The sequence below is a fragment of the Tachyglossus aculeatus genome, chromosome 21 (genome assembly GCF_015852505.1).
Source record: "Tachyglossus aculeatus isolate mTacAcu1 chromosome 21, mTacAcu1.pri, whole genome shotgun sequence".
Lineage (NCBI taxonomy): Eukaryota > Metazoa > Chordata > Mammalia > Monotremata > Tachyglossidae > Tachyglossus > Tachyglossus aculeatus.
The window spans coordinates 26,115,882-26,137,670 of NC_052086.1; the positions used below are offsets into that span (position 1 = coordinate 26,115,882).

Sequence of the window (21,789 nt, forward strand, 5' to 3'; positions counted from 1 at the left end):
CGCCATAGTCGCCGTAGTAGCCCAACGGCCACTGAGGTGGCCCAGCGCGGGGCCGTCGAGCCATGGGCCTCGTGCTGCTGCTGGTGGTGTCCGCCCTCCCCGTGTCCCTCAGCCCGCACCCCGGTGAGGGGCCCAGCATGGCGGCCGGGCCGGGCCCGGGCACCGACTGACTGACCGACCGACCGACTGACTGAAGAAACAGACTGAGGGGGGGGGGGAACACCGGGGGGAGAGAGAGAGAGAGACTGAGGGGGAGCACCAGAAACTGACTGGGGGGGGGGGGGGGCACGAGGGAGAGGGAGAGAGAGGGACTGAGGGAGGGGGACTGAGGGGGAGCACGATAGGGAGAGACTGAGGGGGAGTTTGAGGGGGAGCACCAGAAACAGACTGGGGGGGGGGGGGAGCGACTGAGAGAGACTGAGGGGAAGCTGAGGGGGAGCACCAGAAACAGACTGAGGGGGGGAGCACCAGGGAGAGAGAGAGGGACCGAGGGGGAGAGAGTCTGAGGGGGGAGTCTGAGGGGGAGCACCAGAAACTGACTGAGGGGGGGAGCACGAGGGAGAGAGAGACTGAGGGAGGGGGACCGTGGGGGAGAGAGACTGAGGGGAGCGCCTGAGAGAGACTGAGGGGGAGAGCACGAGAGAGAGAGAGAGAGAGACTGAGGGAGGGGGACCATGGGGGAGAGAGACCGAGGGGGAGCACCAGAAACAGACTGAGGGGGGGAGCACGAGAGAGAGACTGAGGGAGGGGGACCGAGGGGGAGAGAGACTGAGGGGGTGCACCAGAAACAGACTGAGGGGGGGAGCACGAGGGAGAGAGAGACTGAGGGAGGGGGACCGTGGGGGAGCACCAGAAACAGACTGAGGGGGGGAGCACCGGGGAGGGAGAGAGAGAGACTGAGGGAGGGGGACCATGGGGGAGAGAGACCGAGGGGGAGCACCAGAAACAGACTGAGGGGGGGAGCACGAGAGAGAGACTGAGGGAGGGGGACCGAGGGGGAGAGAGACTGAGGGGGAGCGCCTGAGAGAGACTGAGGGGGGGAGCACGAGAGAGAGAGAGAGAGACTGAGGGAGGGGGACTGAGCGGGAGCACTGGGGAGAGGCTGAGGGGGAGCACCGGGGGGGGGGAGAGAGAGAGAGAGACTGAGGGAGGCGGACCGAGGGGGAGAGAGACTGAGGGGGAGCGACTGAGCGGGATTCTGAGGGGGAGCACCAGAAACAGACTGAGGGGGGGAGCACCGAGGAGAGAGAGAGACTGAGGGAGGGGGACAGAGGGGAAGTCTGAGGGGGAGCACCAGAAACAGACGGGGGGGGGGAGCACCGGGGAGAGAGAGTGAGACTGAGGGAGGGGGACCGAGGGAGCGAGAGACTGAGGGGGAGAGCCTGAGAGAGACTGAGGGGAGGAGCGCGAGGGAGAGGGAGGGAGGGGGACTGAGGGGGAGCACCAGGGAGAGAGACTGAGGGGTGTTGTGCCGAGAATCAGCGAGTGAGACCCAAGTAGAAATTTAGAAGTGGATTTTATTAGCGCGCGCGGCGGCAAGGGGCCAGGGACCCAGATCAAGCAGCCCTGATCCCATTCTCACTGCGTCTTTTATTCAGTTACAGCAACATGGGAGGGAGCATTTAGGAATTTCAGGAATCCAATCAGGACCAACAGGATGCTGTAAATTCTCTGTTTTTACTGCCTTGTAAAGGTTGTTGTTATCTGCCATATGGCCTTGTATAGATAGGTGTGTAAATTCTGTTATCTTCTGTTGTCACTGTCTTGTCAGGATGTCATCTGACCTAGGACCTTACATAGATAAGTGTTACTTGGTTAATGGCCTTGAAGGCATCTGTTGCAGACAATACGAAAAGGAGTTGTTCTCTCAGCCTGCACAAAATGGAGTCAGTCATGTCAAGTCCGCTAGTGGACAACAGGGATGGCTTTTGTCAGGCAGGTCAGGGTGGGGGAGGCCTTGGTTAGGCAGGTTTTGTGGCGGGAAGTTTTTGCGGGCATTCTTCTTCCGTGAAGAAGGGTGTACAAAGGGATGGGAGGAAGGGATGGGAAAACAAAATGGATATCAGACAAACCCGATCACAACAAGGGAGAGCACCAGAAACATACTAAGAGGGGGAGCACAAGAGAGGAGAGAGAGAGACTGAGGGAGGGGGACTGAGGGGGAGCACGAGAGAGAGAGAGAGAGAGAGAGAGACTGAGGGAGGGAGCCTGAGGGGGAGCACCAGTGAGAGACAGTGAGAGGGGGGAGACTGAGGGTGGGAGCACCAGGGAGAGACTTAAGGAGGGACCGAGAGGGAGCACCTGGGAGAGATTGAGGGAGGGAGAGACTGAGGGGGAGCACCAGGGGGAGATTGAGGGGCAGGGAGAGCCTGAGAGAGGGACAAACTAAGGGTGGGAGCACCAGGGAGAGACTGAGGGGGAGCACCAAGGAGAGAGAGAGAGAGAGAGAGAGAGAGAGAGAGAGAGAGAGAGAGAGAGAGAGCCTGAGGGGGAACATCAGGGAGAGACTGAGAGAGGGAAAGACTGAGGGTGGGAGCACCAGGGAGAGGTTTAAGGAGGGACCGAGATGGAGCCCGAGGGAGAGACTGAGGGAGGGAGCCTGTGGGGGAGCACCAGGGAAAGATTTAAGGAGGGACCGAGATGGAGCCCCAGGGAGAGACTGAGGGAGGGAGCCTGTGGGGGAGCACCAGGGAGAGAGAGAAAGAGAGAGAGGGAGCCAGACAGGGAGCACCAGGGAGAGACTGAGGGGGAGCACGAGGGAGGGACAAAGGGGAAACATGAAGGGGAGCACCAGGGAGAGACTGAGGGGTAGTATGAGGGGGAGCACCAGAGAGAGAGAGACACTGAGGAAGGGAGGGCCGAGGGGGAGCCTGGAGGGAGCGAGAGGGGAGGGTGTGATGGGCAGCTTGTTGCCAGGGGCCTAGTGTTTAGAACAGTGCTTGGCACATAGTAGGCGCTTAACAAATACCATCAGTATTATTATTATTGTTGGCCTGAGAAGCTTTCTTCCGGTTGTTGCTTTTAAAGGCTGAAACCGGGGCAACCCTAGAGGCCCATGGTCTTTCTCCAAACACGCCAGGCTCGCCCACGTCCTGCCAGTGGCCTGGAATCAGTCAATCAGTCGTATTTATTGAGCGCTTACTGTGTGCAGAGCACTGGACTAAGCGCTTGGGAAGTCCAAGTTGGCAACATCTAGAGACGGTCCCCACCCAACAGTGGGCTCACAGTCTAGAAGGGGGAGACAGAGAACAAAACAACCTGGAACAGGGCGCCTTTCCTCTTCACGTCCTTCACACCATCACTGGCCCCTCACTTCGAAGCCTTATTGATGGCGCGTCTCCTCCAAGAGGCTTTCCCTGACTAAACCCTCATTTCCCCTTATCCCACTCCCCTGTGTGTTGCCCTTTGGATTTGCACCTTTTAATCACCCCACCCTTAACCTCACAGCACTAATCAATCAATCAATCATATTTATTGAGCGCTTACTGTGTGCGGAGCACTGCACTAAGCGCTTGGGAAGTCCAAGTTGGCAACATCTAGAGACAGTCCCTACCCAACAGTGGGCTCACAGTCTAAAAGGGGGAGACAGAGAACAAAACCAAACATACTAACAAAATAAAATAAATAGAATAGATATGTACAAGTAAAATAAGTAAATAAATAGAGTAATAAATATGTACAAACATATACATATATACAGGTGCTGTGGGGAAGGGGTCTGTACTAATGTACAGATCTCTGATTTATAAATATTCACGTTTGGCACCTCCTCTAGACTGTAAGCTTGTCGTAGGCGGGGAGCCCATTTACCACCAATGTTGTGTTTTACTCATTTGTAATTTCCTCCCTTCAAAGCCCTTCTGAGAGCTCACCTCCTCCAGGAGGCCTTCCCAGACTGTCCCCCTTTTCCTCTCCTCCTCCCCTTCCCATAGCCCTACCCCCTTCCCTTCCCCACAGCACTTGTGTATATTTCTACATATTACTCTAATTTATTAATAATAATAATGATGGCATTTGTTAAGCACTTACTATGTGCAAAGCACTGTTCTATAGCTATAATTCTATTTATTCTGGTGGTATTGACACCTGTCTACTTATTTTTTGTTTTGTTGTTTGTCTCCCCCTTCTAGACTGCGAGCCCGTTGTTGGGTAGGGACCGTCTCTAGATGTTGCCCATTTGTACTTCCCAAGCGCTTATTAACAGTGCTCTGCACACATTAAGCGCTCAATAAATATAATTGAATGAATGAATAATTAGAAATTATTTTTATTATTACATTATTATAATTTATTTGTATTTACATCTGTCTCCCCCTTGTAGACAGGGAACGTATCTACCACGTTGTGTTGTACTCATTTGTAATTACAAATTATATTATTATATTACATTATTATAATTTATCTGTACGTCTGTCTCCCCCTTGTAGACAGGGAACGTATCTACCATGTGTTGTACTCATTTGTAATTACAAATTATTTATATTATTATATTATATTATTATAACATCTGTTTTTACGTCTGTTTCCCCCTTGTAGACAGGGACCGTATCTACCATGTTGTGTTGTACTCATTTGTAATTACAAATTATTTATATTATTATATGATTATAATTTATCTGTATTTACATCTGTCTCCCCCTTGTAGACAGGGAGCGTATCTACCATGTTGTGTTGTACTCATTTGTAATTACAAATTATTTATATTATTATATGATTATAATTTATCTGTATTTACGTCTGTTGCCCCCTTGTAGACAGGGAACATATCTACCATGTTGTGTTGTACTCATATGTAATTACAAATTATTTATATTATTATATTATATTATTATAATTTATCTGTATTTACATCTGTCTCCCCCTTGTAGACAGGGAACGTATCTACCATGTTGTGTTGTACTCATTTGTAATTACAAATTATTTATATTATTATATTATTATAATTTATCTGTATTTACGTCTGTTGCCCCCTTGTAGACAGGGAACATATCTACCATGTTGTGTTGTACTCATATGTAATTACAAATTATTTATATTATTATATTATATTATTATAATTTATCTGTATTTACATCTGTCTCCCCCTTGTAGACAGGGAACGTATCTACCATGTTGTGTTGTACTCATTTGTAATTACAAATTATTTATATTATTATATTATTATAATTTATCTGTATTTACGTCTGTTGCCCCCTTGTAGACAGGGAACGTATCTACCATGTTGTGTTGTGCTCATTTGTAATTACAAATTCTTTATATTATTATATTATATTATTATAATTTATCTGTATTTATGTCTGTCTCCCCCTTGTAGACAGGGAACGTATCTACCATGTTGTGTTGTACTCATTTGTAATTACAAATTATTTGTATTATTATATGATTATAATTTATCTATATTTACATCTGTCTCCCCCTTGTAGACAGGGAACGTATCTACCATGTTGTGTTGTACTCATTTGTAATTACAAATTATTTATATTATTATATTATATGATTATAATTTATCTGTATTTACATCTGTCTCCCCCTTGTAGACAGGGGACGTATCTACCATGTTGTGTCGTAGTCATTTGTAATTACAAATTATATTATTATATGATTATAATTTATCTCTATTTCCGTCTGTCTCCCCCTTGTAGACAGGGAACGTATCTACCATGTTGTACTCATTTGTAATTACCAATTATTTATATTATTATGTTATTTTACTATAATGTATTTATATTAATGTCTACCTCCCTCTCTAGACTAAGTTCCTTGTGGGCAGGGATTGTGTCTGTTTATTATTATGTTGTGCTCTCCCAAGCACTTAGTACAGTGCTCTGCACACAGTAAGCGCCCAATAAATTCATTCATTCATTCAATAGTATTTATTGAGCACTTACTGTGTGCAGAGCACTGTACTAAGCGCTTATATGACTGACTGATTAACCGACTACTCTCCCGAGCGCTTAGTACAGTGCTCTGCCCACAGTAAGCGCTCAATAAATAGGATTGTCCGATCGAGCGATGGTAATCCCAAACGTTGCGACCAGTTGGGTTTTCCCGAGCTGCTGGTGGCACAGTGTTGGAGTCCCCGCAGCACCTGTATATATGTATATATGTTTGTACATATTTATTACTCTGTTTATTTATTTTACTTGTACATATCTATTCTATTTGCTTTATTTTGTTAGTATGTTTGGTTTTGTTCTCTCTCTCCCCCTTTTAGACTGTGAGCCCACCGTTGGGCAGGGACCGTCTCTATATGTTGCCAACTTGGACTTCCCAAGCGCTTAGTCCAGTGCTCTGCACACAGTAAGCGCTCAATAAATACGATTGATTGATTGATTGATTTTTTTTCTTCTTCTTCTTTCCTAGCTTTCATTCCTTCGTTCATCTACATGTCCGGCCCTTCGGTTAGCGCATCTCTGGTTGGAGGCCCAGCGAATAGCAGCTTTTCCCTAACCGTAGTGAAAAACAGTTCGGGTAAGCAGGCTAAGCACCTCGGTGAGACGCAGCCGGTAATACCGAGGGGTGGAGAAAGTGTCCACTTGCCATTTTTAGAGATGAAGGGGGTATCTATTAAGTAAGCACTCAAGAAATACGATTGAATGAATGACAGCCTGTGTCCAACCTGATCTGCTCGTATCCACCGTAGTGCTTGGCTCATAGTAAGCTCTTAATATTTATTACTCTATTTTACTTGTGCATATTAATTCTGTTTATTTTATTTGTTAATATGTTTTGCTCTCTGTCTCCCCCTTCTAGACTGTGAGCCCACTGTTGGGTAGGGACCGTCTCTATATGTTGCCAACTTGTCCTTCCCAAGCGCTTAGTACAGTGCTCTGCACACAGGAAGCGCTCAATAAATCCGATTGAATGAATGAATGAATCTATTGCCAGGGCTAGAATTTCTAAAACCGGGATTGTTACAAGGGAAATATCCCCCCTTTGGGTCCTCAGCAAGACAAGAAGTTTCGTGTCTGTGAAGTCTGAATCAAGCCAGTTGTGAAATACACAAATCCCTTATTCCCATAAGGTCTGATATTTTCACCTTATTTCATTTAGGAATTTTGCCGACACCTGATTGTGGATCTCAGAATAATGGAACAGACAAATGGAATTTGACAGTGACTCCTGGAACAGTAAAGTCTGATATTTTCACCTTATTTCATTTAGGAATTTGGCCGACACCTGATTGTGGAGCTCAGAATAATGGAACAGACAAATGGAATTTGACAGTGACTCCTGGAACAGTACGTGTGACGGTGAAACCTTGAAAAAAATCGTACTGAAAAACTTATTTGTGCCTATTTATTCTCTTTATTTTATTTTGTTTATATGTTTTGTTTAGTTCTCTGTCTCCCCCTACTAGACTGTGAGCCCACTGTTGGGCAGGGGCCGTCTCTATATGTTGCCAACTTGGACTTCCCAAGTGCTTAGTACAGTGCTCTGCACACAGTAAGCGCTCAATAAATGTGATTGATTGATTGAATTAGGTGTGGTCTTAGTGAAAGCCCAGGTTTATTTCTAGGTAGCACTAGCTTCTATCAATTTGATAATCAATCAATCAATCAATCGTATTTATTGAGCGCTTACTGTGTGCAGAGCACTGTACTAAGTGCTTGGGAAGTACAAGTTGGCAACATATAGAGACGGCCCCTGCCCAACAGTGGGCTCACAGTCTAAAAGGGGGAGACATAGAACAAAACCAAACACACTAACAAAATAAAATAAATAGAATAGATATGTACAAGTAAAATAAATAAATAAATAGAGTAATAATCCTCCCCCACAACACTTGTAGAGCACTTATGGATATGTTCTTACATACTCTGTTGTTCCCCCCTAATTATAATGTATTTTATTGTCCATCCCCCTCACCAGGTTGGAGACTCCTCGTGGGCAGGGATTACATCAATCAATCAATCAATCGTATTTATTGAGCGCTTACTGTGTGCAGAGCACTGTACTAAGCGCTTGGGAGGTACAAGTTGGCAACAACTTGTTGTTATTTATCTTCCAACTATATTGTATTGTACTCTCCCAGGCGCTTAATATAGTGCTCTGTACTAAGTGCTCAGTAATTATCACTGATTTACCTCCTTCCCTTCCCCACAGCACCTGTATATATGTATATATGTTTGTATGTATTTATTACTCTATTTATTTTACTTGTATATATCTATTCTATTTATTTTATTTTGTTGATATGTTTTGTTTTGTTGTCTGTCTCCCCCTTCTAGACTGTGAGCCCGCTGTTGGGTAGGGACCGTCTCTATAGGTTGCCAACTTGTACTTCCCAAGCGCTCTGCACACAGTAAGCGCTCAATAAATACGATTGATTGATTTTCACGCAGTAAATGCACAATAAATACCATTGACGATTGATTCTAGGTGGGGCTACATTCTTTTTTGGTTTTGTTAAAAAGCGGGATTGCCATTAAAGTCTTCTTTCCGTTGCTCGTGGACAATTATGGACAGTTTGGTTTAAAAGTGAATTTGAGCCATAATAATGGTGGTATTTAATCAATCAATCAATCGTATTCATTCATTCATTCATTCAATCGTATCTATTGAGCGCTTACCGTGTGCAGAGCACTGTACTAAGCACTTGGGAAGTACAAGTTGGCAACATATAGAGACGGTCCCTACCCAACAGTGGGCTCACAGAAGGGGGAGATGGAGAACAAAACAAAACATATTAACTAAAATAAAATAAATAGAATATATACAAATAAAATAGAGTAATAAATATGTATTTATTGAGCGCTTACTGTGTGCAGAGCACTGTACTAAGTGCTTGGGAAGTACATTTACTTACATGGGAAGTATCTATTAAGCATTGTGCTAAATGCCGTGTCAGGTACAGGATAATCCGATCGAACGCAGCCCCGACCCATGTGGGGCCATCTGAGCCGTAGGGAGAGTAACCAATTATTTGAGAGGCTGGTTTGGATATTCCACTGAAAAGAGGTGGATCACTAAACAAAATTAGTTAAGAGTTTCCCCAAGACGATCAAGCTCAATTTTGAACAGGTAACTGTGTTTTGGACGATCTGAAATAGGCCCGATCCCAGTTAGTTTGTTCAATCAATGGTATTTAATTCATTCAATCGTATTTATTGAGCGCTTACTGTGTGCAGAGCACTGGACTAAGCGCTTGGGAAGTACAAGTCGGCAACATCTAGAGACGGTCCCTACCCAACAGCGGGCTCACTGTCTAGAAGAGGGAGACAGAGAACAAAACAAAACATATTAACAAAATAAAATAAATAGAATAAATATGTACAAATTAAATAGAGTAATAAATACGTACAAACACATATACAGGTGCTGTGGGGAGGGGGCGATGCGTAAGGGCGTAACCTGCAGAGATAATTAAATGATGGCAGAGTAGGGCACTGGAGGATGCCAACATTTTCTTCTCTACTTCAAAGATTACCTGTATGAACCCAAATTAACTTACGTTCTTTTTTAAAAATTCCTAATTTAATGGGTGCTTACTGTGCGCAGAGCACTGTACTGAACACTTAGAGGAGCAGCATGGCTTAGTGGAAAGAGCATGGGCTTTGGAGTCATGGGTTCCAATCCCGACTCTGCCAGTTGTCGACAGCTGTGTGACTTTGGGCAAGTCCCTTCACTTCTCTGTGCCTCGGTTCCCTCATCTGTAAAATGGGGATTAAGACTGTGAGCCCCCCCGTGGGACAGCTTGATCACCTTGTAACCTCCCCAGCGCTTAGAACAGTGCCCTGCACATAGTAAGCGCTCAATAAATGCCATCATCATCATCAGCACTTGGGAGAGAACAATATAACAGACTTGGTAGGTGCGTTATCCATACGATTGACTAGTTTCTCTGTGCTTTTAGCTCAGAGGTAGGAACACTGCTAGGACGGAGTACAGAAACCTCATTCACTCACTTCAGTCAATCAATCAATCCATCGTATTTATTGAGCACTTACGGTGTGCAGAGCACTGTACTAAGCGCTTGGGAAGTACAAGTTGGCAACATATAGAGACAATCCCTACCCAGCAGTGGGCTCACAGTCTAGAAGGGGGAGACAGAGAACAAAACCAAACATATTAACAAAATAAAGTAAATAGAATAGATATGTACAAGTAAAATAAATAAAGAGTAATAAATATGTACAAACATATATACTTCACTTCTCTGAGCCTCAATTCCCTCATCTGTAAAATGAGCATTAAGACTGTGAGCCCCACGTGGGACAACCTGATCACCATGTATCCCCCCAGCGCTTAGAACAGTGCTTTCCACATAGTAAGCGCTTAACAAATGCCATTATTATTATTATTATTATTATTAAGTGTTAGAGCCGGGATTTGAACCCATCACCGCATATGTATGTATGTTTGTACATATTTATTACTCTATTTATTTTACTTGTACATATCTATTCTATTTATTTTATTTTGTTAGTATGTTTGGTTTTGTTCTCTGTCTTCCCCTTTTAGACTGTGAGCCCACTGTTGGGTAGGGACTGTCTCTATATGTTGCCAATTTGTACTTCCCAAGCGCTTAGTCCAGTGCTCTGCACACAGTAAGTGCTCAATAAATACGATTGATGATGATGATGACTCCCAAGCCCGGGCTCTTTCCACTGAGCCACACTGCGTTTCAGGCTAGGGTGAATGACTTCCCTTCTTACTCCCATTGTGGTGGGAGTTCTCTAATTTCCAAGTGGGCAGAATGCCTCTGAATAGTCAGTCAGATGTATTTATTGAGCGCTTACTAGGTGCTGAGCAATGTATTAAGGGCTTGAGAGGATGGCTTTAACCAGAAATTAGCCTTGGGTCCTGAGAGGCAATCGTTGGGAACTTAATTACTGATTCCTTATAATTATTAATTAATAATAATGGTATTTGTTATTAAGCACTTACTATGTGCCAGGCACTATACTAAGCGCTGCGGGGGGAATACAAGCAAATCAGGTTGGATGCAGTCTCTTGTCAATCAATCAATCAATCAATCGTATTTATTGAGCGCTTACTGTGTGCAGAGCACTGTACTAAGCGCTTGGGAAGTACAAGTTGGCAACATATAGAGACAGTCCCTACCCAACAGTGGGCTCACAGTCTAAAAGGGGGAGACAGAGAACAAAAGCAAACATACTAACAAAATAAAATAAATAGAACAGGTATGTACAAGTAAAATAAATAAATGGAGTAATAAATATGTGCAAACATATATACATATATACAGGTGCTGTGGGGAAGGGAAGGAGGTAAGATGGGGGGGATTCTCTGTCCCACATTAGGCTCACAGCCTTAGTCCCAATTTTACGGACGAGGTAACTGAAGCACAGAGAAGTGAAGTGACTTACCCAGGGTCACACAGCAGACAAGTGGCAGAGCGGGGATTAGAACCCATGACCTTCTGACTCGCAGGCCCTCGCTCTATCCACTTTGCCACGCTGCTTCCTCAACTGAAGTTTAAAAATGGAGATTTACAGTCGCTTCCTAACTTATAAATCTCCTTTTCTTTTTTTTTTTTTTCCAGAAAGTGCAGGAAGTGACTGTACAATTGAATCCAAATCTACAGTCTTGTTCCTCCAGGGAGACGGATTTCTTCGCAGAATTACCTTGTGTTGTTGAAACGCTTGTGGTTTCTGCCTTCTACAGATCTTCCTGTGTCGCATACTTACTCATTCAGGCAGAAATCCATGCCAACTCATCCCTTCTTCAGAATGTATCAGGTGAGTATTCGAGGAGCCGAAAGTCGGAAAAAGCCTTTTTCAGTTCGTACAAGTCTTTGTTCGATAAAGTCAAAGGTGAGAGACGCTTTAGAGTTTAGAAACAGATTCGTAACCTGTCATTCATTCATTCAGTGGTATTTATTGAGCACTTACTGTGTGCAGAGCACTGTAGTATTCATGTTGGGTAGGGACTGTCTCTATATGTTGCCAACTTGTACTTCCCAAGCGCTTAGTACAGTGCTCTGCACACAGTAAGCGCTCAATAAATATGATTGATTGATTGATTCATTCATTCAATCGTATTTATTGAGCACTTACTGTGTGCAGAGCACTGTAGTATTCATGTTGGGTAGGGACTGTCTCTATATGTTGCCAACTTGTACTTCCCAAGTGCTTAGTCCAGTGCTCTGCACACAGTAAGCGCTCAATAAATATGATTGATTGATTGATTCATTCATTCATTCAGTCGTATTTATTGAGCACTTACTGTGTGCAGAGCACTGTAGTATTCATGTTGGGTAGGGACTGTCTCTATATGTTGCCAACTTGTACTTCCCAAGCGCTTAGTACAGTGCTCTGCACACAGTAAGCGCTCAATAAATGTGATTGATTCATTCATTCATTCATTCAATCGTATTTATTGAGCGCTTACTGTGTGCAGAGCACTGGACTAAGCACTTGGGAAGTAAAAGTTGGCAACATCTAGAAATGGTCCCTACCCGACAGCGGGCTCACGGTCTAGAAGGGGGAGACGGACAACAGAACAAAGCATGTTAACAAAATAAAATAAATAGAATAAATATGTACAAGTAAAATAAATAAATAAAAAGAGTAATAAATATGTACAAACATATACATATATGCATATATACAGGTGCTGTGGGGAGGGGAAGGAGGTAAGGCGAGGGGAATAGATTTCACACTCACATATATACATACATACATTTACATATTTTATTTATTTTATTTTGTAATATGTTTTGTTTCGTTGTCTGTCTCCCCCTTCTAGACTGTGAGCCCGCTGTTGGGTAGGGACCGTCTCTAGATGTTGCCGACTTAGCGCTTAGTCCAGTGCTCTGCACACAGTAAGCACTCAATAAATACGATTGAATGAATGAATGAACCAGTACCTAATACAGTTCTTAGGCACATAATTATTATTTAACCTATTTTCAGGGGTTACTTGTGGTGCCTGGGGAGCCCAAAACCACTGATGCTTTGAAACTATTTTCATTTCGTTGGTTCTAATGAGAGGTTGTATTAGTAGGATTATTTACTCTATTATTTATGATTATTATTATTATTTATTACTCTATTTTACTTGTACATATTTACTGTTCTATTTATTTTATTTTGTTAATATGTTTTGTTTTGTTGTCTGTCTCCCCCTTCTAGACTATGAGCCCGCTGTTGGTTAGGGACCGTCTCTATATGTTGTGGACTTGTACTTCCCAAGCGCTTAGTACAGTGCTCTGCACACTGTAAGCGCTCAATTAATGATTGATTGAGTGAATGAATAGGATTAAAATTAGGCTTTTTGAATCCCTCAGAGTTGTCCAAGTCTCTTGGGGCCTCCTTATCTGGGGATCACTTATTAGCAGTGGATCAACGGGGACTATAAAATGAATTATCTTCTTTTTGGAAAGCCAAATGTGTGGGGAAAGCTTTTGTTTTTTCGTTGTGAGTTTTGTGCCGTGAATTTTCTACTTTTTTATTCTTCAGAAAGCCCGACGGCGATCCCCAATCAGGTCTATCAGCCCCTTGGCGCTTGTCCTTGTGATTTGACAGCTGGGGCCTGTGATGTGCGGTGCTGCTGTGATCAGGTATTCAATCAGTCCTATTTATTGAGCGCTCACTGTGTGCAGAGCGCTGGACTGAGCACTCGGTACATTTTGCGTACTTGGAAGGAAGAGATTTCTGGGTCCAGTTAGAAAAGAAACTGCACGGAAGACCCTCTAAAATACCCAACAAGCATTTAGATTAAGTGATCATTCAAAATATGTACACACATATTTTGAGAAGCAGTAAGGCCTAGTGGGTAGAGCCTGTGCCTGGAAGTCAGAAGGTCACGGGTTCTAATCCTGGCTCCGCCACTTGTCTGCTGTGTGACTTTGGGCAAGTCACTTAACTACTCTGCGCCTCAGTGACCTCGTCTGTACAATGGGGATTGAAACTGTGAGCCCCCCGTGGGACAACCTTGTTACTTCCCCAGCGCTTAAAACAGTGCTTTGCACATAGTAAGCGCTTAACAAATACCATGATTATTATTATTATTATTATTATTACTCTGGGCCTCAGTGACCTTGTCTGTAAAATGGGGATTAAGAGTGTGAGCCCCATGTGGGACAGGGACTATGTCCAACCTGATTATCAATCAATCAGTCAATCAATCGTATTTATTGAGCGCTTACTGTGTGCAGAGCACTGTACTAAGTGCTTGGGAAGTACAAGTTGGCAACATATAGAGACAGTCCCTACCCAACAGTGGGCTCACAGTCTAGAAGGGGGAGACAAAGAACAGAACCAATCATACTAACACATTAAAATAAATAGAATAGATATGTTCAAGTAAAATAAAATAGAGTAATAAATATGTACAAACATATATATATATATACAGGTGATATACATATATACATATATACAGGTTATATATACAGATTATCTTGTATCTACCCCAGCACGTAGAACAGTGCTTGGCACATAGTAAGCGCTTAACAAATACCATTATTATTATTATTTTGTTAAAAAAACTGGGCAACTTAGTGGTCAGAAAGAATTAATGTGCCTGCAAAACCGGAGTGATTTACAGCCCTCTCACTACCAGGATCGGGCATTTTAAGAATCATGCTCTCTGTCTGGGGAGCCTGATTAATGAAGCAGTGGAGGTTGATATATTGTTGATTTTCTGTTTTTTTTTCCTTCTCCCATTGATTTTTCAAGGAATGCACGTCAGATTTAAAGTTATTCGAACAGTTCTGCATTGCCGGAGTCTTGGGTGGGAATGTAAATCCTCCTTTTGACCAGCTGTGCTCAGCTCAGGCCAGAAATGACGTCCCCGATTGGTTTCCATTTTTGTGCGTGCAGTCTTCCCTCGAAAACACACCGTTTCTTGGTTACTTCTATCACGGTTCTGTGTAAGTAGAAAAACAGCTGATTGGGAAAGTCTTATACTTAATTCAGTGTTTCATAAGATACTACCTAGCCTGGCCAGATGAAATGCTGAAAAGTAGGGTCATTCAGGCCAAATATGAAACAGAGCTTTTAAATAGAGACCATTTCAAAGTGTAAGTAAATGATCTTTTTGAAATGTTTTTGCAGTTCTTCCAAACAAGAATCCCGCTTTAATGTTCCCTTCCACTCCGATATAAAGGACCTTTCCGATTTTGGTTACAAACAAGGAGAACCAATTATGACTGTAGACAAAGAGTATTTCACCATTCCTCAGGTAATAATTCTACTATTTTCAAATGGTTGTGCTTTTTTATGCTTTCATGTTTTTAATTTGCTTTAGAAAGGTCACATATTAAGACAATTTAGAAATTGATCTGTCCCTTGTTGTATCTTTCTCCATTGATTTAATCTTTGTAAATCCTCTGAAGAAAAGGGTGTTAAGTACATTCTAAATCATCGACTGACTTTATCCCCCCAAACAAATGACCTTTGGAATTCAAAAACCAAGTCTTTCTCCAGATCTCTAGTGGACCTTCTCTCTTTGGTTTGGTTCAATTTGTTGAAAGACGTTTTATTAATTACGTTTCTTAACTAGTCATTCAACTTAATTTTTCAGTATTAAGGAAAATTGATTCCTGAGGTTATAGGCTGACAGAGTGCATAACACCTCAAAATTCAGATTTTATACGAGAAAATCATTTTACAAATTCAATCGAATGCTTCATTTTTTAGTTGTTGAAGATGAGGAAAAGGTGATTAATTGAAGAATTGCCCTAGGCCTCCCAATTGAGGCAGTGTCTGTACAAAATTTTCCAAGTTGTACTGTTTAAATACCGTCGGGGGTGGGAGTGAATGAGAGAAATCATTGTGTTGCCTCCTTATTAGAAGTAGAGGGAGCGGACGAACAATGCCTTGTCTTCGTGGAATGACATTTATTCATTCATTCATTCATTCAATCGTATTTATTGAGCGCTTACTGTGTGCAGAGCACTGTACTAAGCGCTTGGGAAGTACAAGTAGGCAACCTATAGAGACTGTCCCTACCCAACAGTGGGCTCACAGTCTAGAAGGGGGAGACAGAGAACAAAACAAAACATATTAACAGAATAAAATCAATAGAATAAATATGTACAAGTAAAATAAATAGAGTAATAAATACGTACAAACATATATACAGTTGCCAATTTGTACTTCCCAAGCGCTTAGTACAGTGCTCTGCACATAGTAAGCGCTCAATAAATACGATTGATGATGATGATGGTGATGATATACAGGTAGATATAAGTACATTGGACCGAGTCCCTGTCCCCCATAGCAGGTCCCAGTCTAAGTGGGAGGGAGAAGAGGTATTGAATCCCCATTTTACAGAGAAGAAAACTGAGGCACAGAGAAGTAAGCGACTTGGCCAAGGTCACACAGCGGGCAAGTGGCAGAGACACGATTGAAACCTGAATCTTTTTTTACGGTATTTGTTGAGCGCTTAGAGAACTTCGAGATTTCAGGGTGTAGCCTTGAAGCGTAGTGGATTTCATTTTGGCCCACTCGGCGTTAAAATGATAACGGCAGGGAACCATCATAGAGTTACAAGGACGTGTTTAAAACCTGTTTTATTTCCACGGAAAATTATCATACCTCCGGTTGCCTCAATTTTGTGATTGGTAACTTGACAAGTGAAATCCAAATGACAATTGGGGTGATTATTTGTTTTTCTAACATATTACACTTTTCTGTAACTAATGCCTGGAAGTAAACGTTGCGATTTTGTACAGCAGCCTTATAACTATGAGGAATTACAAAGACTTTATGCCCTACCTTTAGTAAGGTAAAGAGCTTCTCTTTAGGCTAATTTGATCATTATGGTTCACAATCTAGGGCAAAATCCTTTCAAGATTTATATTTAAAATTGATCCCATACCATCCTGTGCATCTAGCTTTACTTCTGTTTATTCTGATGACTTGACACCGGACCACATGGTTTGTTTTGTTGTCTGTCTCCCCCTTCTAGACTGTGAGCCCATTGTTGGGTAGGGACCGGCTCTATATGTTGCCAATTTGTACTTCCCAAGCGCTTAGTACAGTGCTGTGCACACAGTAAGCGCTCAATAAATACGATTGAATGAATGAATCATGTGACAGACCTACGGATTAGTTATTGGAGCAATTTTCTTATGAAGCAAGTGATAATGTGTAATGGAGAAGCAGCGTGGCTCGGTGGAAAGAGCCCGGGCTTTGGAGTCAGAGGTCATGGGTTCAAATCCCGGCTCTGCCAATTGTCAGCTGTGTGACTTTGGGCAAGTCACTTCACTTCTCTGGGCCTCAATTACCCCATCTGTAAAATGGGGATTAGGACTGTGAGCCCCCCGTGGGACCACCTGATCACCTTGTAACCTCCCCAGCGCTTAGAACGGTGCTTTGCACGTAGTAAGCGCTTAATAAATGCCATCTTTATTATTATTATTATTATTATTATTATTATTATTATTATAATGAGCATTTATTTAGTTCTTTTAATAATCGAGGGCTTAACTTCCATTTTTTTTTTTAATTCCCTCACAGATATCCATGTCTGGGCAATGTATCAAAAATGCCCCAGTGGCATTTCTTCAGAATTTTGATGTTAAATGTGTTACTAATTTGGCTGACTATGAGGAAGGGCTTATCAACGTGAGGATAAACAATGGCAGCATAGGCGGTACGTTGTACTCGGTTTGGCAAAAAGACATTGTTATTTATGGCATTAATTGTTATTTATTCATGCAGTCGTTTAATCATTTGTTGAGCTCTTACTGCGTGCAAAGCACTGTACTAAGCGCTTAGGAGAGTACAGTATACTAACAGACACATTCCTGCCCGCAACGAGCTCACAGTCTAGTTTTAGACATATTTATTTGTTTGTACATATTTATTACTCTATTTATTTACTTATTTATTTTACTTGTACATATCTATTCTATTTATTTTATTTTGTTAGTATGTTTGGTTTTGTTCTCTGTCTCCCCCTTTTAGACTGTGAGCCCACTGTTGGGTAGGGACTGTCTCTATACGTTGCCAACTTGTACTTCCCAAGCGCTTAGTACAGTGCTCTGCACATAGCGGTCAATAAATACGATTGATTGATTGATTGATTGATTGATTATGACATTAAACTGTGATTATATAACAGGATAACCTACTGTCACAGGACCAATCTGGTTGGTAAATTTAAACTGCTAAAGAAAAATATTTTCTGTAATAATGCTAATGGCATATATTAAGCGCTTACTATGTGCAAAGCACTGTTCTAAGCGCCGGGGGGGGGATACAAGGTGATCAGTTTGTCCCACGGGGGGCTCACAGTCCTAATCCCCATTTTACAGATGTGGGAACTGAGGCCCAGAGAAGTTAAATGACGTGCCCAAAGTCACACAGCTGACAGTTGCAGCGTGGCTCAGCGGAAAGAGCCCGGGCTTTGGAGTCAGAGGTCACGGGTTCAAATCCCGGCTCCGCCAACTGTCAGCTGTGTGACTTTGGGCAAGTCACTTCACTTCTCTGGGCCTCAGTTCCCTCATCTGTAAAATGGGGATTAAAACTGTGAGCCCCCCGTGGGACAACCTGACCCCCTTGTAACCTCCCCAGCGCTTAGAACAGTACTTTGCACATAGTAAGCGCTTAATAATAATAATAATAATGTTGGCATTTGTTAAGCGCTTACTATGTGCAAAGCACTGTTCTAAGTGCTGGGGGGGATACATAGTGATCAGGTTGTCCCATGTGGGGTTCACAGTCTTAATCCCCATTTTACAGGTGAGGTAACTGAGGCTCAGAGAAGTTAAGTGACTTGCCCAAGGTCACACAGCAGACGTGTGGCCGAGTCGGGATTCGAACCCATGACCTCTGACGCCAAAGCATCATTATTATTATTATTAATTGGTGGAGCCGGGATTTGAACCCATGTCCTCTGACTCCAAAGCCCGTGCTCTCTCCACTGAGCCACGCTGCTGTAGAGAGATTCGGTTCTTATGATACAATCGCCATTTATTTTGTTTCGGGAACATGGCGTGTGTGCTTTTTAGCTCCAGTTTGGATGTGTCTGGGATTTCGATCATGGGGATGTAGTTCTCTGATGAAAAGATAATAATGATTGCGGTATCGTTACGTGCTTAATTGTTTGCCAAGCACAGTACTAAGCACTGGGGGAAATACAAGATAATCAAGTTGGTCAGTATCTGTACCAATGGGGCTCACAGTCCAAGTAAGGAGGGAGTAGGATTTAATCTCCATTTTATTCATTCATTCAATTGTATTTATTCATTCATTCATTCAATCGTATTTATTGAGCGCTCACTGTGTGCAGAGCACTGGACTAAGCACTTGGGAAGTACAAGTCCACAACATCTAGAGACGGTCCCTACCCAACAGCGGGCTCACAGTCTAGAAGGGGGAGACAGACAACAAAATAAAACATATTAACAAAATAAAAGAAATAGAATAGTAAATATGTACAGGTAAAATAGAGTAATAAATAATAATAATAATAACAAATAATAGAGTAAATAATCCTACTAATCCAACCTCTCATTAGAACCAACGAAATGAAAATAAGTTCAAAGCATCAGTGGTTTTTGGGCTCCCCAGGCACCACAAGTAACCCCTGAAAAAAGGTTAAATAATAATTATGTGCCTAAGAACTCTATTAGGTACTGGTTCTTTCATTTATTCAATCGTATTTATTGAGCGCTTACTGTGTGCAGAGCAGTGGACTAAACACTTGGGAAGTACAAGTCGGCAGCAGATAGAGACGGTCCCTACCCGACAGCGGGCTCACAGTCTAGAAGGGGGAGACAGACAACAAAACAAAACATATGAACAAAATAAATAGAATAGTAAATATGTACAGGTAAAATAGAGTAATAAATAATAATAATAATAATAATAATAAATAGTAGAGTAAATAATCCTACTAATACAACCTCTCAGAACCAACGAAATGAAAATAATTTCAAAGCATCAGTGGTTTTTGAGCTCCCCAGGCACCACAAGTAACCCCTGAAAAAAGGTTAAATAATAATTATGTGCCTAAGAACTCTATTAGGTACTGGTTCTTTCATTTATTCAATCGTATTTATTGAGCGCTTACTGTGTGCAGAGCAGTGGACTAAGCGCTTGGGAAGTACAAGTCCACAATATCTAGAGATGGTCCCTACCCAATAGCGGGCTCACAGTCTAGAAGGGGGAGACAGACAACAAAACAAAACATATTAACAAAATAAAATAAATAGGACAGTAAATATGTACAAGTAAAATAGAGTAGTAAATAATAATAAATAATAGAGTAAATAATCCTACTAATCCAACCCCTCATTAGAACCAACGAAATGAAAATAATTTCAAAGCATCAGTGGTTTTGGGCTCCCCAGGCACCACAAGTAACCCCTGAAAAAAGGTTAAATAATAATTATGTGCCTAAGAACTGTATTAGGTACTGGTTCTTTCATTCATTCAGTCGTATTTACTGAGCGCTTACTGTGTGCAGGGCACTGTACTAAGCGCTTGGGAAGCACAAGTTGGCAACATATAGAGACGGTCCCTATTTTAGGAGACGGAGGCACAGAGAAGTTAAGTGATTTGCCCAGGATCACCCAGCAAACAAGTGGCAGAGGTGGAATTAGAACTCAGGGCCTTTAAGTCCCAGGCCAATGCTCTTCCCACTAAATGTCAGAGAAGCAGCATGGCCTAGTGGATAGAGCACTCTGCCACTTGTCTGCTGTGTGATCTTGGGCAAGTCACTTAAACTCTCCGCACCTCAGTTCCTGCATCTGTAAAATGGGGATTAAGACTGTGAGCCCCATGTGGGACAGGGACTGAGTCAATCAGTCGTATTTATTGAGCGCTTACTGTGTGCAGAGCACTGTACTAAGCACTTGGGAAGTACAAGTTGGCAACATATAGAGACGGTCCCTACCCAACAGTGGGCTCAACAGTCAGCTTTTATTTACCAGCGCTTAATACAGTGCCTGGCACGTAGTAAGCATCTAACAAATACCACAATTATTATTATTATTCATTCATTCATTCATTCAATCCTATTTATTGAGCGCTTACTGTGTGCAGAGCACTGTACTAAGCGCTTGGGAAGTACAAGTTGGCAACATATAGAGACAGTCCCTACCCAACAGTGGGCTCAACAGTCAGCTTTTATTTACCTCAGCGCGTAATACAGTGCCTGGCACGTAGTAAGCATCTAACAAATACCACAATTATTATTATTATTCATTCATTCATTCATTCAATCGTATTTATTGAGTGCTTACTGTGTGCAGAGCACTGTACTAAGCGCTTGGGAAGTACAAGTTGGCAACATATAGAGACAGTGCCTACCCAATAGTGGGCTCACAGTCAGCTTTTATTAATCCCAGCGCTCAATACAGTGCCTGGCACATAGTAAGCATTTAACAAACACCACAATTATTATTATTATTCATTCATTCATTCAGTCGTATTTATTGAGCGCTTACTGTGTGCAGAGCACCTTACTAAGCACTTGGGAAGTACAAGTTGGGAACATATAGATACAGTCCCTACCCAACAGTGGACTTACAGTCAGCTTTTATTTACCCCAGCGTTTAATACAGTGCCTGGCACGTAGTAAGCATGTAACAAGCACCACAATTATTATTATTATTCATTCATTCATTCATTCAGTCGTATTTATTGAGCGCTTACTGTGTGCAGAGCACTGTACTAAGCCCTTGGGAAGGACAAGTGGGCAACATATAAGTGATAATAATGATGGTATTTAGTAAGTGCTTAATAAATGCTGTTTTTTAAAAAAATAAATAGGCTTTTTAGAAGTGTCACAGTATTCCCACATGACCGTGTGTATTAAATGCTCAATCTGTTACCAAAGTCCTCTAGAGTTTAGAATCTATTG

At 42.5% G+C, this 21,789-nt stretch overlaps 1 protein-coding gene across 4 annotated transcripts in view; it reads left to right on the forward strand.

The window, feature by feature from the left end:
* TCTN2 (tectonic family member 2) overlaps nucleotides 1-21,789 on the forward strand; it is a 46,221-nt gene continuing 24,432 nt past the window's right edge. The window contains exons 1-8 of one of the 4 annotated variants that reach the window (XR_005455398.1): nucleotides 1-123; nucleotides 6,364-6,471; nucleotides 7,165-7,241; nucleotides 11,510-11,705; nucleotides 13,428-13,528; nucleotides 14,649-14,842; nucleotides 15,027-15,153; nucleotides 17,436-17,571. Coding sequence is in view for 3 of the 4 variants with exons in the window: in XM_038763682.1 (XP_038619610.1) it covers nucleotides 63-123; nucleotides 6,364-6,471; nucleotides 7,054-7,130; nucleotides 11,510-11,705; nucleotides 13,428-13,528; nucleotides 14,649-14,842; nucleotides 15,027-15,153; nucleotides 17,436-17,571 (1,000 nt within the window). In the remaining variant the exon portion in view is untranslated. Of the gene's footprint in view, nucleotides 124-6,363; nucleotides 6,472-7,053; nucleotides 7,131-7,164; nucleotides 7,242-11,509; nucleotides 11,706-13,427; nucleotides 13,529-14,648; nucleotides 14,843-15,026; nucleotides 15,154-17,435; nucleotides 17,572-21,789 lie in introns of all 4 variants that reach the window. The other 3 variants (XM_038763682.1, XM_038763680.1, XM_038763681.1) reach the window with 3 other exon arrangements.